Here is a 16,632-nt window from a genome sequence, read left to right as displayed (position 1 = left end):
CCTCCAAAGCTGCTAGAATTACAGGTGTGCACCCAGCATGCCCAGATCCTTAGTGTGCTTTTCTGGCTACAACCAACATGTTGGGGAAGAAATTAACTACAACTCTTAATAGTATACAAACAACTTTATTTTCTTCCAGCCTGGAAAGCTATTAAATGCAAGGGAGCAAGCTACATTCTAGCATCCATTTTGAACTGGTTCTATTAATTGTTCATACTTAACTAAGCATTTATTTGGTAAGAACCTCCAAGACCATTCCTCAATCTTTGTCAGGAACAAGTTCTAGACAACAGGCTCAGACAATTTTATTTAAGGAAGTTAAATAAGTTGGGATAGGGTGGAGTGGGATCATGAAAGGCTGGCAAGGGACCTCTGGGGTACTGAGAGTCATGGCAGACTGAATTTGGGAAGGGGAGCAACCCCCTTCAAGGCAAGGCACAGGCTATTGGCAAGATGTAGGAACCCCACTGTCAAAAGATACTCAGGGAGGTCAGCTGGGATGCATGCATCAGAACCATTCAGGCAACTTGGAGGCTGGGTACAGGCAGGGGCTGAGGGTTCAGGCTGTTCGCAAAGGTTTGTGGTTCACCTGGTAAAAAGACAAGAATTGATGGCACTTGCAAACCAGGTACCCTGATCTCCCAGGACCCCACTCAGATAAATGGGCTGTAGGGAGGACACGTAAGTCCAAGAATCTTTCTGTAGTGCACTGCCAAGCAAAGTCATTCAGACCCATGTATAAAATGTCACTGAAGAGGGTAGAACTACCCTTGGCCCTTTATCTTGTACTGTAGACCTCATGAAGGCTCCAAGGAACCCAGCTTGAAAGTCACTGGTATGATCCAATGCTTTCATCTGTACACATACTTTTTTATTTAACAAACAGTGCTTACTATGTGCCAGGCATGTTTCTGATCACTGAAAGTATTTCTTTAACAGTTCAAAGCTTTTTTTTTTTGGGGGGGGCGGGAGGAGTGGAGTGGGGGTGGTGTAGACTCCAGGGTCTTGTGAGTGCTGGGCACACTTACCATTCAGCTATCCATCCAGTTCCTTCTTAACAATTCAACAGGGTAGTTTCTATTATTAACTCGTTTTTAAGGTAAGGATACAGATACAGAGGGGTTAAGCTAGCAGGCATTGGAGCCAGAATTCACACAAACACAGTGTTCCAGGGCCTGTTATCTGACCTCTTCCATAATCCATGGATGAGTAAACTGAGGCACCAAGGAAAACAGCGATAATTATGGCTTGGAATTAATTCATTATCAACAGGCTGCAACTACTTCCCTGTACTAGTGAAACAATAACACAGGCCCAGCTTCACCAGCTATGAGTGGGCTGTTACTTTACACGTCAGAAGTAGTGTTCTTCACTTTGTAAAAATACTACATACCCTAAAAGTAGTTTAAAACAAAACAAACAAACTAACAACAACAACAACAAAGCCATCTAGGTAGAAGCGCATCAGTGTATCTGACACACAGAAAGCAGTTAATGTCTGGATTCCCAGGTGTCCTGGGTGCCGGTGAAATACTAGGCCTACTCCATCACGTGACACAGAAACTCAGAAATTTTTCATCCCAGAGACCCTCACCTGGGAGATGCTGACACCTGTGAGTCTCTCCACACTCTCTGGCAGGCGGCTTAGGATGTCCAGTACCTCCCCAGTCACTTTGGCTGCCCCCATGGTCCCACTTCCACTGGACACCAGTGTAATCTTATTGGCTGAGGTCAAGGGACCACTGATTTCCTCTGCCACCTGGTGGGTGAGACAAGCCTTGTGAGTGCCCATGATCTGGCCTCATCTCTCATCAAACAACTTAAAGACCCTTATTCTACTTCATGCTTTCTCACTTTTCTCCCTGGCTTTTAATTCCCACTCCTAAGTTAATGGCCCCTAGCTTGGTTCTCCCCAACCTCCTCATTTCATCTCACCCCTCAATCCCTGCTTGTGAATTCTCTCCCAGAGCCCATACTACCCCCAGACCTGGGGCAGTTTCTCTAGCAGCATGTCCAGCTGGGCAGCCTCCTGGTACAGCTGGAACGCTTCTGCCTTCTTGGCCATCTGCTCAGCCTCTGCACGGGCTCGGGCCCCTATGGCAAAGGCTTCGGCTTCCCCGCGCATCTGACCAAGGTACAGAATACTTGTAATGGAATTAATGGGAGTAATTAAGAACAAGAAACCCAAGGCCATACAGGAACCCACAAACCACTCCTTCCATAAGCCAGCAAGGAGCCACATCCTAACTCACCCGAACAGATTCGGCTTCTGCCTCTGCCTGCATAATCAGTTGGGACCTAGCGACAGAAAGGAAGTGGAGGGAGGAGCAGAGGTGGGGTCCTTGCTCCCAGGAGAAACACCCAGCACTGGAGAGACACCCCCCCCACCCCCACCCAAGCTCCTTAGGAGTCCGGGTGGGGAAGGCTTCAGCTCTCCATCTGCAGATAAGCTTGGCAGAAGAGTCAAAAGGGAACCAAGGAGGGCTGGGACTGTGTGAGGCACGGGGTTCGATCCTCAGCACCATATTAAAAAATAGATAAATAACGATATTGTGTCCATCTACAATTAAAAAAAAAAAAGTAACCAATGAGGGAGCATTTACCTCTCCGCCTCGGCGAGCCGCTCCAGCTTGTAGCGCTCAGCCTCCGCCGGCTTTCTCACGCGGGCCTCCAGCTCCTTCTCTCGGCGTGCGATCTCTTGCTCCTGCACCGCCACCTGCTGGGCCCGCTCCACCACCTGCACCTGCACCCGCTGCTCCTCGATCTGCTGCTTAGTCTTGGCCACCTGGGAATGAGGGGGCCCCTCAAAGTCAGAGCTAAAAAGCCATGTACCCGGGAGGAACCAGAGAGACCAGGGCACCAGGATGAAGTATCAAAATAGGATTAGGTCCATGAAATCGGTTCCCAGTCTCCTCAGCCTGTTCAGTGGAGTCCCTTCCCATACTGATCCAAGGCAGGGCCCTGGGGCAGCCTCATGCTCTTCTTCAGATCCAGGAAAAAAGATGAGGGATCTAGCCAATTAGAGATCGCATGACTGTAAACCCAGCACTTAGGAGGCTGAAGCCGGAGGATTATAAATTCCAGCCTAGCCTCAGCAACTTAGTGAGATGCCGTCTCAAAATAAAAAATAATAAAGGGCTGTGGATGTGGCTCTGCGGTAGTGCATTCCTGAGTTCAATTCCCAGTACTAAAAGAAAAAAAAAAAATGGGATCTGAAGATTTAGCTTCAGAGCTAGATGGGGCCAGGACCTGCTCCCTCTTCTCCCTCAGGCAGGGGGTTAAGTGTCCCTCTGAGCTTACATATTAATCTGTTGCACCACTGTCTCCTTCTACAGTACAAATACCTTGAGGATGCTGAGCACTTGGTGATCTTCTACCTTCACATTTTCATTCAAATCCATCCACCTCTCTCCATCTTTTTTTTCCCATACTTTTTTTAGTTGTCCATGACCCTTTATTTTATTTAAATGCAGTGCTGAGAATTGAACCCAGTGCCTCACACATGCTAAGCAAGAACTCTACCACTGAGCTACAACCCCAGCCTTGCCTTTCTCCATCTTTGCTGCCTTAATTTAGTGTGGGCCACCATCAACTCCAGCCCCAACTAATGCAACAGACTGCTGACTTTTTTCTTTTTTTGCCAAGTCGGTGGATATCTTGGATAAAAATGGTTTTCATTTTTACTTTTAACATACAGCACAAGTTCAAAAGAAAAAAGTAGATGATATGCAGTAACGCTTCCTCTCATCTCTTTCCCCAAACTACCTAGGAAGCAACCACTGTGACCAGCCCTCCCATCTCCATAATGAGGCTTGAACCCAGGGTCTTGTGCATGCTAAACAAACTCTCTACCACTGAGCTATATCCCAGCCCATTCTATTTTTTTTTTATTTTTAAATTGGTGCTTGGGATGTAGATCAGTGGTCAAACACTTAGCAAATGCAAGACCCTGGATTCAATCCTCAGTACTGGGGGTGGGAATTATTTTGAGACAGGGTCTAAGTTGCTGAGGCTAGCTTCAAACTTGCAATCCTCCTGCCTTGGCCTCCCAAAGCAGCTAGGATTACAAGTATGTGCCACCATACCCAGAAGACTGTGTGTGTATATACAGAATTCCTCTTATTTAAGCAGATTTTTCTTATTCCTGTAGTGCACAGGGATCAAAAGGCTCTTACCAAGATGCTGATGAGGAGTACCAGGAAAGGAATACCCTTCTCCATAGTTCTATTACTCAAGCTCAGCCACAAACCATCAGACCTATAGGTCTCATCAGTACAAATGATGGTTCATTTGCTTTCTTCTTCTTCTTCTTCTTTTTTTTTTTGGTACTGAGGAGTGAACCCAAAGGTGCTAAACCACTGAGCCACATCCCTAGCCCTTTTATATATTTTATTTAGAGACAGTCTCACTGAGTTGCTAAGTACCTTGATAAGTTGCTGAGGCTGGCTTTGTACTCGAGATCCTCCTGCCTCAGCCTCCTGAGCCATTGGGATTACAGGCCTGCACCACCGTGCCCAATCATTTGCCTTCTTTTGGACCCAGCTCTTAATTCTGGATATGGTGTCTTATATTGTCTTTGACCCTTAATTTTCAAAACTATTCCAAACTGGACTGGTTGCCCTCTACACCAGTGTGCAGATCACCTATCTCCTATACTGGAGTCCCTGTATCCTGTCACCAACTCCGCCCCCCCCCCAATTCTTATTTCTGTCCACATTTTGGTGGAACTCAACCTCTAGTAGCTCCTTCAGAATATGAAGACAAAATTTTATTTACAGATCTTACTTCTCTGAGTATTTTATTTTACCCTTCTATTTGAACAATTAAGCTGAGAACAGTTTCTATGTTGGAACAAATTTCCCATCAGAATTTTGAAGTCACTGCTCCACTGTCTTCCATCTTAAGAAAATTTAAGTTATTTTTGTTACTGTAAGGTTTTATTATTTTTGTCACTGGGGATTGAACCCAGGGATGCTCTGCCACTGAGCTATATCTCTAACTCTTTTTATTTATTCTGAGATAGGGTCTTGATAAGTTGCTGAGGGTTTCACTAAATTGACGAAGCTGGTCTTAAATTTTCGATCTTGCATTAGTTTCCCAAGTCCCTGGAATTCTAAATGTGGGCTACTGTGCTGGGTTGTTTTTAGTTTTTTGCTGCCTAGCCCTTTGTTTGAGATCTGTTCTTTTTCTCTGGGAGCTTTTAGCTCTCTCTCTCTCTGTCATAAGTGTTCTTTCATATTAATTATTTTGATATAGATATTTTCCATTCATTGTGTCAGACATTTGGTGGACAATTTCTTTTTCTTTCTTTCTTAATTTATTTATTTTGGTACCAGGGATTGAACTCAGGGGCACTCAACCACTGAGCCACACCTCAGCCCTATTTTGTATTTTATTTAGAGACAGGGACTCACAGAGTTCCTAAGTGCCTTGCCATTGCTGAAGCTGGCTTTGAACTCAGGATCCTCCTATCTCAGCATCCTGAGCTGCTGGGATTACAGGTATGGGCCACCACACTGGCTGGTGGACCATTTCTTACCAAATCTGCCTAAATAAAAGGAATTCTGCCCTTCAGTGCAAATATACATTTCTGAGTTAATCCATTGGTGATTTCCTATTTTCTTTGTTCTGCTGAAGCTCCTGGACTGGTCTGTAATATTCTTATCCTTACTAATAGTTCCAACTGTTTCTTTCCTTTGGGAAGTTTACTAGAATTTTCTTCTGTTTTTTTTTTTTCTTTTAATTTTTGCCACCTTATTAGTTTCTTTTCTTTTTTTTTTTTTTTTTTAAAGAAATGTTTTTTTGGGCTGGGGATGTGGCTCAAGTGGTAGCGCGCTCGCCTGGCATGCGTGCGGCCCGGGTTCGATCCTCAGCACCACATACAAACAAAGATGTTGTGTCCATCGAGAACTAAAAAATAAATATTAAAAATTCTCTCTCTCCAAAAAAAAAAAAAAAAAAGATTTTTTTAAAAAGAGAGAGAGAGAGAGAGAGAGAGAGAATTTTTTAATGTTTATTTATTTACTTTTAGTTTTCGGCGGACACAACATCTTTGTTTGTATGTGGTGCTGAGGATCGAACCCGGGCTGCATGCCAGAGGAGCACGCTACCGCTTGAGCCACATCCCCAGCCCCCACCTTATTAGTTTCTATGTGCTCTTTTTTGTTTGTTTGTTTTCTGTTCTATGTCCTGATTTCCTGACCCTGGGCTTTCCTCTTATCTCACAGAAGACATTTTGTTTTTGTCTTTGTTTTGGTGCTGAGCATTGAACCCAAGCCTCACACATGCTAATAAGCACATGCTCTGCCATTAAGCAGCTATTCTTTCAAGCCTTCTTCTCTCTGGATATTACACATCCTTCAAATAATTTTTGCTCTTTTGTCTTCCACAATGGAGGATATCCTCATTGATCAGGTAATTCCTAGTTGTCTCTTCTGGGTAAAGAGTGTCTAAACACTGAAAAGAGGCTCTGAGTGCATGGGTGAGCCTTGTTGGCTTTGACTTTTTTTTTTCCCCCCTTTGGGGTGATCTGAGCAGACCATGTACTAGAGAAGTCTCCAATTCAGGACCTTGAAGTCTTTCTTCTTGAATTGGTCATGTTTCCCAGAGCAGTGTTCCCATCTCTTTTTTGGAAAATGGAGCGTTGGGAGTTGTGTGGGGTTGAAGGGGCTGGCTGCCAGCACTTAGCATTCAAAAGGCTAACCATCATTTCATGCCCCTCTTATTTTTTTAAACTTTATTTAATTTATTTATATGTCGTGCTGAGGATCGAACCCAGGGCCTTGCATGTGCAAGGCGAGTGCTCTACCGCTGAGCCACAACCCTAGTCCCTCATGCCCCTCTTATTGGTAAAGTAGTCTAGCCCTCACCTGTGCCAGGACAGCCTCCATCACATCCCCTTGCTTTACTTTCTTCTAACAATAAATGCTGCTGCGGCAGGGGAGAAGCCATTACCTAGAGTAGGAGGCCAGCAAAGGGCACTAGTCATAAGTTACTTTTCTCCTATTCCTTCTATTTCACCAGCATTTATTATAGCTCCAAGGGCACCTGGTGCTGCTAGCTCCTGAACTTTAGATCCTTCACTGTCTTCCTCCCTGTAGATGTCAAGCTCAGCACTCTCAGACCAGCTTGGTCAACTACCACTGATCTCCAGCTTTCAAAACAATGCTGTGGTGTCTGTTCCTATTTTCTCCATCTATACTTTTTTTTAGTTTTAGTTGGGCACAATATCTTTATTTATTTATTTTTATGTGGTGTTGAGGATTGAACCCAGGGCCTCATGTATGCAAGGCAAGCGCTCTACCACTGAGCTACAATCCCTCATCTATACCTTTTTTTAAAAAAACAAATCATCCTGCAGTTTTGGTGAGATTTTTAGAAATTATAATTTAGCTGCATTTGCTCAACACATCTTTTTTTTTTTTTTTTTTTTTGGTACTGACGAATGAACCCAGAGAGTCCTTTACCACTGACCTACATCCCTAGACCTTTTCATATTTTTTAAAATTTATTTTTTAGTTTTAGGTGGACACAATATCTTTATTTTATTTTTATGTGGTGCTGAGGATCAAACCCAGTGTCTCCTGCATGCTAGGTGAGAACTCTACCACTGGGCCACAACCCCAGCCCCAGCCTTTTCATTTAAAAAAAAAAAAAAATTATAGTTGTAGATAGACAGCATGTCTTTATTTGTTTAGTTTTTTACGCAGTGCTACGATGGAACCCAGTGCCTCAGACATGCTAGGCAAGCACTCTGTCACTGAGCTACAGCCCTAGCCCAACCTTTTCATTTTTAATTTTGAGACAGGGTTCTAATTAAGTTGCTGAGGCTGGCCTCAAAATTGTGATCCTCTGCTTCAGACTCCCTAGTGGCTGGGATCATAGGCATTCACCACCATCTTTGAAAAAGATTCCAATTCATCTCCTGCTTCCTCTCCCTCTCTCTCTTTTAACTTTTTTTAGTTGTAGTTGGACACAATATCTTTATTTTATTTATTTATTTTTATGTGGTGGTGAGGATCAAACCCAGCACATGCCAGGTGAGTACTCTACTGCTGAGCCCCAGCCCCAGCCTCCCTCTTACTTTTTAAAGATGGGATCTTGCTCTGTTGCTCAGGCTGCCCTCAAAGTGATCCTTTTGCCTCAGCCTCCCAAGTAGCTGGCACTCCAACCCACCTTATCTTTTTCTTTTGATAATTCATTCTCTGCAAGGCAATAGGACTGATCCTTAAAATATATAAATGTAAACAGCTGGGGATGTAGATTAGCAAAACAAACACACACAAACACCACACCCCCACCTGCTGCAAAGTGAACTAGACCATAGCGTCTCCCTGAGTAATGTTCTCTAATAGCTTTTTCCACTGTGCTTTGAATTATCTTCTGTCTCAATCCAAATCCTATGTCTGTTTCGGGTCCTGCCTGCTGCTTCTTCTCACACTCAGAATACCAACCACATCAGATCAGGTATCTTCTGTTCCTCAGACATACCAAGCTCAAGCTCAGGGTCTTTGTACTTATTGGTCCTTTTACCTAGTCATTAAGGACACATGATTGGTTTTGTTTTGGTAGTACTATATATAGATAAACCCAGGGCTTCATCCATGCTAGAAAAGCACTATCACTGAGCTACATTCCAAGTTCTTTTTTATTTTGAGAGAGGGTCTCTTTAAGTTGCTATGGCTGACCTCAAACTTGCTACCTTCCTGCCTCAGTCTTCCAGGTAGCTGGGATCACAGGCATGTGCCACTGTGTATGGCTACATGACTATTTTTTTGCAGTACTGGGCTTGAACACAGGGGCGCTCTCTCACTGAGCCATATCCCCAATCTTTTTAATTTCTTGAGTCAGGATCTTGCTAAATTGCTCAGGCTGGCCTTGAACTCTCGATCCTCCTGCCTCAGATTCCTGAGTATTGGGATTATAGGCATGTGCCTCTGAGCCCAGTCACATGTCTATTTAATCAGAACTAACCTAGAATGTTCTAGACCTGAAACTCCTCCCTTAGATACCTCTTTCTTATTTTCAGGTTTTATCTCAAATATCACCTCCTCATAGACACTTTCTCTGTCCACCCCTAACCTGATATAGTCTTCCCTACAGTTTTCACATTACCCTATTTATTTCCTTCACAGCACTTAGGTAAGATAACTATAAGGACTGGGGATGTAGCTTTGTGGTAGAACTTAGCATGCATAAGATCCTGGGTTTGATTCCTAGCACTGCAAAAAAAAAAAAGGGGGGGGAGGGAGGGGGATCCAAATAATTATAGCCTGAGAAGGTCATGTATTTGTTTATTAGTAGTTTCCTCTGTTATAACCCAAGCTTCCTGAGAATGAGAATCTTTTCTGTCTTATTCATACATTCATCCTCATTTTCAAAATAATCTCTATCCTGGGCACAGTGGTACACGCCTGTAATCCCAGTGATTCAGGAGGCTGAGGCAGGAGGATCACAAGTTTGACGCCTGCTTCAGCAATTCGGCAAGATCCTGGGCAACTCAGTGAGACCCTTTCTCAAAACAAAAAATATAAAAGACTGAGGATGTAGCTCAGTGGTAAAGCGCCTCTGGATTAAATCCCCAGTATTCCCCTTCCCCTACATAGAAATCTGTCACATATAGACACTAAATAGGTTGTTTGCTAAATGAATATTTACTTTTTGAGTACCTAGCACAGTGTCTGGCACATAAGAAACTGATAAGAGTTAAACGGAGCCCATCCAGCATGCCTGAGACAAGGAAAGCCTTTTAAAAAGGTTAGGAACTGTAATGGTTTGGATAAGTGTCCTCCAAAGGCCTAAGTGCTAAAGGCTTGGTGATACTTCTGGGAGGTGGTAAACCTTTAGGAGTTGGGGCCTTGTGGGCCATTATGTCATGGCCATGAGGTGAATGGTTTTGTTCCACAACATACTCCCTCCACGATGGTACCTTGCTACAAGCCCAATCATGGACTGAAACCTCCAAAACTGTGAACTAAAATAAATCTTTTCTCTTCATAGTTTATTATTTCAAATATTTTCTTATAGAAACAGAAATGAGACTAATACAAAAATCTTACCAGCCAGGCCTGGTATGATTATATAATTATATAAGATTATTATACACCTATAATCTCAGAAACCCAGGAGGTGGAAAAAAGGGCTGGGAATGTAGCTCATTGAAAGAGCTGGGTTCAATCCAGGAAGGAAAAAAAAAAAAAATCATATCTACAGCCTCACCGTAAGCTAGTAGTTTTTATTATGTGATATTTTTCAACACCAATGTACATGCAAATCACCTTGGGATTTTGTTAAAAATACTGATTCTGATTCTGATTTAGTCAGTCTAGACTGGAGCCTGAGATTTTGTATTTCCACTAACCTTCTCAGTGTTCCTGGTGCTTCTAGATGGACCATACTTTGAGTAATAAAGCAGTATGGTACTGCCAATAATCTGTCAAACCATGCTGAAATTCTACATCATAATTAAAGATGTTTTGTACCTCAACTTACTTTCAGCTAGTACCAAGTCTTGGCAAAAACAAAATTCTCAATGTAGCTATCCTTCAGATAAAGTCTCAAAGGTAACGTTGACTCTCATTACTTACCCTAGTTTTGTTTTGTAAAATAGCCGTGAACACTGAATTAGCTAATACTTATTTTGTTCCTAGGAGAAATATGGGTCAGATTCCTGTGAGCCTCTGATCAAAACTTATTTTTTTGGTAATAGGGACTGAACTGAGGGTCATTTTTTTGTTTTTTACTTTGTAACAGAATCTTACTAAACTGCTTAGGGTCTTACTAAGTTGCCCAGGCTGGTCCTGAATTTGCAATCTTCCTGCCTTAGTCTCCCAAATTGCTGGGATTATAAGTGTGTGCCACTGTGCCTGGCTAATCATAACATTTTTATCAACCAATCAATACATAAGCTTGTTTTATGTGTTTCTGTTTAAAGACACTTTATATATTATTATAGTTGGTTCAGTAACACAGACTTCATGTCTAACAATATGTCAATTCTTGCCTGAACAAAGCTTATGTAACATATATTTTCTCTATAAGGCACATCAGAGCCTCTTGTGTTAAGAGATTCCAGATAGCAATTCAGCACTATGTTTGGGGTACCAGCATTGAACCCAGGGGCACTTAATCACTAAGCCATATACCCACAACTTTTTTATTTTGAGACAGAGTCTCATTAAGTTGCTTAGGGCCTCACTAAATTGGTGAGGCTGACCTCATCCTTGCGATCTTCCTGCCTCAGCTTCCCAACCCACTGGGATTACAAGCATGTACCACCATGCCTGGCCTATGATTTTATTATTTATTTATTTTTGTGATGCTGAAGAATCAAAACCAGAGATTCATGCATTTTAGGCAAGCAATCAACACTGAGCAACATTCCCAGCCCCAGGGACCATTTGAAAAGCAAGATCACCAACAAAAAGCACAAAAAAATGCAAAAAGTGTGGCAGTAAATATGCCATGAAAATGACTCTGTTTATGGTGTGAAAGCTGAAACAAGAAGGCAGAGCATCTTCTTGTTTGACCTTGTCTACAAGCTATGCGTCAGGCAACTAGGATTTTGCACTACTCTGCTCAATACAGGCCAATGACCATGAAAGTGCTGCAAGTACTAATTTTGGGGTTACTAATAAATTTTAGTGAATAGGCAAATTTTCAGATATGGGATCCATGAATAATAGGAATCAGTTATACCTCCTTGCAATATTAAGGGATGCCCATAGATCAATTTGCAGGACTCAATGTCCATGTCCATGTTTTCCTTCCTCATACTCTGTCTTGATCATCAGGGCTGCTATTAGCCTATTGTGTGCTCTTTTACAAATCAGAAAAAGGTGACTTCCTCTCTGTGGATGCAGACCCATGCCACAGTGTACAGCCTGGCAAGTGGTACATGGGCTGCATCTTTTATCTGGCTCACATCCTTTCATGCCTTTCCTTTGCTTTTCAGCTCAAGTTTGAGTATTTTGAGTCCCTCTTCACGTGGGGGGAGGTAGATCAGAAAAGGAGATCCAGAAGAAGATCAAAGTTAGAATGATAAATAGTGGTGTGCTGGAATGGAGAGCACAGGAGGAAGTAGGAAGGGGCAATAAGCAGCTTGGCCATCTGCTTAGTGTGGCAGCTCTCACCTGAAGCTGATAGGCCAGATCAGCTTGTGCTCGGCGAGTATTGACCTCAATGTCATATGCAGCCTTCTTCAGTTCATAGTCCCTCTGTGCCTTGGCCATCTCGATCTCACTCAGGTACTGAGCAGAAACCTTTTCTTGCTTGGCTTTAGCCTCCTGTCCAAACACAGATCAGGTAGGAAAAGTCAGGGCAGAATGAGGAAGGCCATGGATGAGAGCCTACCCCTCACCAGGCTTCACTGCCTTTACCCCAGGCCTCATTTTTTCCCCTGCTAACTCACTTCTTACAATTCTCAAACAGGGCCATGCATGCTAGGCAAGTCCTCTGCCACTGGTTACAACCGCCAACTTTTTTTTTTTTTTGATCCTCTTGCCTCAGTCTCCCAGCGTAGGTGGGGTTACCGGCATGAATACACAGCCACACCTAGCTTCCTGCCAACCCAGTACTATAGTTTCATTAGCTCTGCCCCTTCTACCCATTTTTCACTGTGTGTCCTATAAGCCTATGGTGACAGAGCAACTCCCATCTCTCTCACCCGGATCCCAGCATCTCTCTTGGCTTCTGCTTCCCCAATTCGGGCATCTTTTTGGACTTGTGCTGTTCGAGCCTTCCCCAAAGAGTGCAAATAGTCCTATGGGAGAGGTGCAGAAACCAGAGTTGTCATGAGGTTTTGAGATGGAAGCAAGGAAGTAGGGAAGAAATAGCTGCCTAGTTTCACCTGGTCATCGTGAATGTCCTTCAGAGTGTAGCTAACAACGCTGATGCCCATGTTGACCAGGTCCGAGGAGGCTACTTTGAAAACTTGCTCTGAAAATTTCTGTCTATCCTTATAGATCTCCTAAGACAAAAGAATGGTAGGAATTTAAGCTCTCAGATCCACCATGTCTCACAGATTAGCTGAGTCCTTAGGCTCCATTCAGTATGGCATCTCTACTGGATGCTTCCTTGTCCCCAAGCCCACCTCCACAGTCATGTGGGCCATTATAGCCCTCTGGTGACCCTCCAGCGTCTCCAGGGCAATGTGAGCAATCTCAGCCTCTGTCTTTCCCAGGAACATCTGGCAGGCAGCCGCCAACATTTCCTTGTTCTGCCCCTGTATTTTCACCTGCAGCCAGAGTAGGGATGGGGAGGGATGTCATTAGGTATCATGAAGCCAAGGAAGAAGCAGGGAGGGAAGGGAAAGCCTCTAAGAGCAGTTTCTTCTATCTCAGGGAGAAAGAGGAGGAGGAGCCAAGTGCCTTGGGTGGCTGTAGTAGGACAATAGCAGAGACATTTTTTTTTTTGAGGCAAATATTGAGAAGGCCATGGTCAGAAAATCCTTAATGTGTGGGACAGAGAGACTGGGAAGTGGACTTTGGTGGGGAAAGGCTTTGAAAGCCTCACCTGGGCAATGCCCGTGACTGAGATGGGGACCCCATGGCGAGTATAAACCTTTTCACTCTTGACATTGAGGGTCAGTGTGTTGAGAGAAATCCTACGGGGGGAAAAAGAAGGGGTTGACAGTAAGAAAAAGAGTAGAGTGAAAACTGAGGTTCCCCTTCCTTGGTTCTCTTCCTACTTACCTCTGAATTTGCTGAATGCAAGGCAGTACAAAGACTCTTCCTCCAGCCACCATGACTGGGGGGCTTCGGCAGAAACCTGCAAAGTGAAGGCATTATGCAGCCACGATACAGCTAGGATGTGTTGGAATGAAGAACTTGAGGGTAGGAACAACCCACAGGAGAGGATATGGGAGCTTTTGGGGAAGGCAGACTGGGCCTTGGAGTTGGGAGTTCCTAACTCAAGCAGGTAGCTTGAGGTCATGAGGGGGCAGAAGCTTGGGGTCTGGGGTCGGGAGCTGGTAGGGGGAGGAAGGGGCAGAGACCGGACTTATAGGGGTTCGGGGTTCACTTGTGGGAAAGAGAATACTTACCCGAGACCACCATGGCCTCATTTGGGCCACAAGTGAAAAACATGGTTCAAATCGGAGCTGGAGGAGAGGAAGAAGAAGCTTTTGCAGATGGGAAAGGAGCGCTGTGGCGGCCAAGGGAGGGAACCCTTTCCCTTCCGACAGACCCACCCAGTCTGCACCCGCTACCGCTCAATTCCTTCGGTGCCCAGAGGTCCGCTAAGTCTCTTCTCTGTGAAATTCCTAAGATTCCCAAGGACCCTTTCCTACGCGTGCACGCTCTTTCCCCTTTATCGGATGAAGCCCTCCCGCGCCTGAGGGCCCCAGACCTTTCCCCACCAGGCACATCCTCTGCAGCCCCAGGCTTCATCTCCCCTCCCCCACTCACCTTCCCGGAAGCGGGAGGCGGCGGGGCTGGGGTCTCGGGAAGGGCAGGGGCGTGCAGAGCTGGGAGACCAGCAGGAACGCGGCGGTCCCACCTTCCTGGAAGCTGGGCCCACACGCGCGCCCCCAAACCGGCCGCGCCCTGTTGCTGCGGCAGACGCGACCCCGCCCCCGCCGCGGACCAACCCCTCGGCCCTGCGCGATCGTTCCGCCCCTTTCCCGGCAGGCCCCGCTTGGGTCTGCAGCCCGCCAGCTCCCCCGGGCTGCCAGTCGAGCCCCGGGTGGGGCTCACTGGCCGCTGCCCGGTCATCTGCCAGAGCCCAGGGCCCCGCCTAGGCCCTGCACGCTCCGCCCCGCGGCGCGGGCCGCAGGCTTTCCTGAGTAAGAAAGGTTGCCACATCTCGGGTTTGCCGCGGACTAACTGGTAAAACCGCAGTATGAGCCCCATACGACTGCATTCAGAGGCCGGATCTGTCCCGTGACTCCCGGGGAAAATGGGTTTCGTGGCCCGGGGAGAGGTACAGACTGGCGATGTGGCCACAGTTCCTCCCGCCCGTCATTGGGGCGTGAAGATGGGTAATGGGGACTCGCCGCGGACAAAGATACACTCGGAGGACTGCTTTCAGTAAATCAAGTTTATTTTGTTCACAGAACATACTGGGCGACCTCCGGCTGCCGCCTCCTGACGGCCCATAGACGTCCAACCCCGCTGTCCCTAAGGGGAAACTTCCGAGATTGAAGGCCATGGACTTTATTCCCAACGGTCTGCCTAAATCTCAGACAATAGACCGGTAGAGTTGAGGTGCTGGAGAACGGAGTATCACCCTCTAAACCTAAGACCCACCACCATGCCCGATTCCCAGTTCGGGCGTCATCCCACCCATCCCTTCCACTACCTTTTCCCACTCTGCCTCAGTTCTAGGAGCCCTCCCTCCACCAATCTCACAAGGCTCAATAAATACCAAAAGATCTGCATTTACAGCAGGGGAAGCATATCTTGCACCCTTGCATAAGTTAAAATAAATATTACATACATCCCTCCATCACCTAGGAGGACATACATAAATACATATAAATATTAATTAGGCGTAGTGACAAATAAATTAACGCCGCTCTCCTTCCCCTCTGGGCTTAGCCTGGACGTGTCTGTCTCGGTCTCGCCCCAAGCACCGGTCGGCCTGGTCTTGGCTGTAGTGTTCTGAGTTCTAGTTGTCTTGAAAGTCCCAGTTTGGGATACACTCTCGGGCACCAGATACGCCTGGTGTTTCTTGGGTTTTTCAGGTTCTTTGTTAGAAGGCAGCTGGGTGTTGCTGGAGAAAGGTGCTTACGTCCAGATAGTAGTCCGAGGGGTCCGAAGTTAGATTCAGGTGCTCGAGGACTGGGGGAGCCGGGATGGGCACAGGGGACGCGGAGCTGGGGACGTCCTCCGGCGTCAGGGGTGCCGACACACCCTCTTCAGCCATTAGGATCTGGCAGAAGATGATGGCGAGAAGAATAAAGAGGAACCTTTTGGCAAGGTTAGGTTCCTCGGCTGGCAATTGACGCCGGACCTTAGAAGAGACAAAAAAAAAAAAAAAAAAAAAAAAAATGGACAGATCAGGTCAAGGTCTCGGAGTCCAGTCGTTCCCCAGGGAACATGGGCGGCGTGTCCCCCGGCCGCCCCACTTTCGAGACACTCACCACTCGAGGATAAAGGACCCTGCGGCTGCGCTTACGGTGCCCGCGAGAGGCGCCAAGGCGTGTGGCCGAGGCTACCGTCCTCTCCGGGAGAGGATCGAAGGTGAAGATCTCAGGGCCGGAGCCCCGCCGGAGTCCCGGGCCGGTGGAGGGGGCGGGGGACGATGGGGCCCTCAGGCCGGTCATGGTGGGGAGCGAGCTTCGAGAGTGACACATCTGTGCTGAGGAGAGTTTAGCTAAGAGCTGACCTACCGCCAGGCAGAGCTGTTTAAGTACACCAGAGAATTGGGCGGGTTCTTGTAACTCCTCCTCTCGCAGCAGGGGAGCATTTGGCTGGAGCCCGGCTGGAAATTCCAACAGTTAAGCAAAGGGAGTGGGTGGAGACTTGGACTGTGCATCTCTAGTTGCCCGAGTGCACGCTGTGCGTGCGAGTCGTGAATGCTGGTGGGTGAAATCCCAGGGGGCAGACACATGTCGAGGCATGGTGGCAGCTGGAACATGGCCCACTACGGTTTAGAAGATGATTCAGCCACCAACGTGGGGAGGCTGGGGGT

General features: G+C 46.1%; 2 protein-coding genes across 3 annotated transcripts; both read right to left on the bottom strand.

The window, feature by feature from the left end:
- Nucleotides 1-288: 288 nt before the first annotated feature.
- On the bottom strand, nt 289-14,496 carry Flot1 (flotillin 1). Of its 2 annotated transcripts, none has more exons than XM_026414303.2 (13): nt 14,406-14,496; nt 14,042-14,098; nt 13,692-13,767; nt 13,513-13,603; nt 13,091-13,234; nt 12,848-12,967; nt 12,665-12,760; nt 12,132-12,284; nt 2,604-2,785; nt 2,253-2,298; nt 1,988-2,125; nt 1,595-1,759; nt 289-589 (listed from the first exon to the last, which is right to left on the bottom strand). In XM_026414303.2, exons 2-13 carry the CDS (start codon nt 14,082-14,084, stop codon nt 560-562), a joined length of 1,284 nt encoding a protein of 427 aa, XP_026270088.1. In that variant the 5' UTR covers nt 14,085-14,098; nt 14,406-14,496; the 3' UTR covers nt 289-559. The 2 variants fall into 2 exon arrangements, with proteins under 2 accessions (XP_026270088.1, XP_077657784.1); XM_077801658.1 differs by having other exon boundaries at nt 13,688-13,767; nt 14,406-14,490.
- Nucleotides 14,497-15,031: 535 nt separating this feature from the next.
- Nucleotides 15,032-16,308, bottom strand: Ier3 (immediate early response 3). Its single transcript, XM_026414320.1, has 2 exons — nt 16,082-16,308; nt 15,032-15,951 (listed from the first exon to the last, which is right to left on the bottom strand). Exons 1-2 carry the CDS (start codon nt 16,292-16,294, stop codon nt 15,691-15,693), a joined length of 474 nt encoding a protein of 157 aa, XP_026270105.1. The 5' UTR covers nt 16,295-16,308; the 3' UTR covers nt 15,032-15,690.
- Between the last annotated feature and the right edge of the window lie 324 nt (nt 16,309-16,632).

Source organism: Urocitellus parryii, chromosome 8, assembly GCF_045843805.1.
Source record: "Urocitellus parryii isolate mUroPar1 chromosome 8, mUroPar1.hap1, whole genome shotgun sequence".
Classification (NCBI taxonomy): Eukaryota; Metazoa; Chordata; class Mammalia; order Rodentia; family Sciuridae; genus Urocitellus; species Urocitellus parryii.
The sequence above is the reverse complement of the archived record's forward strand: the minus strand, read 5'-3'. Positions and strand labels throughout refer to the sequence as shown.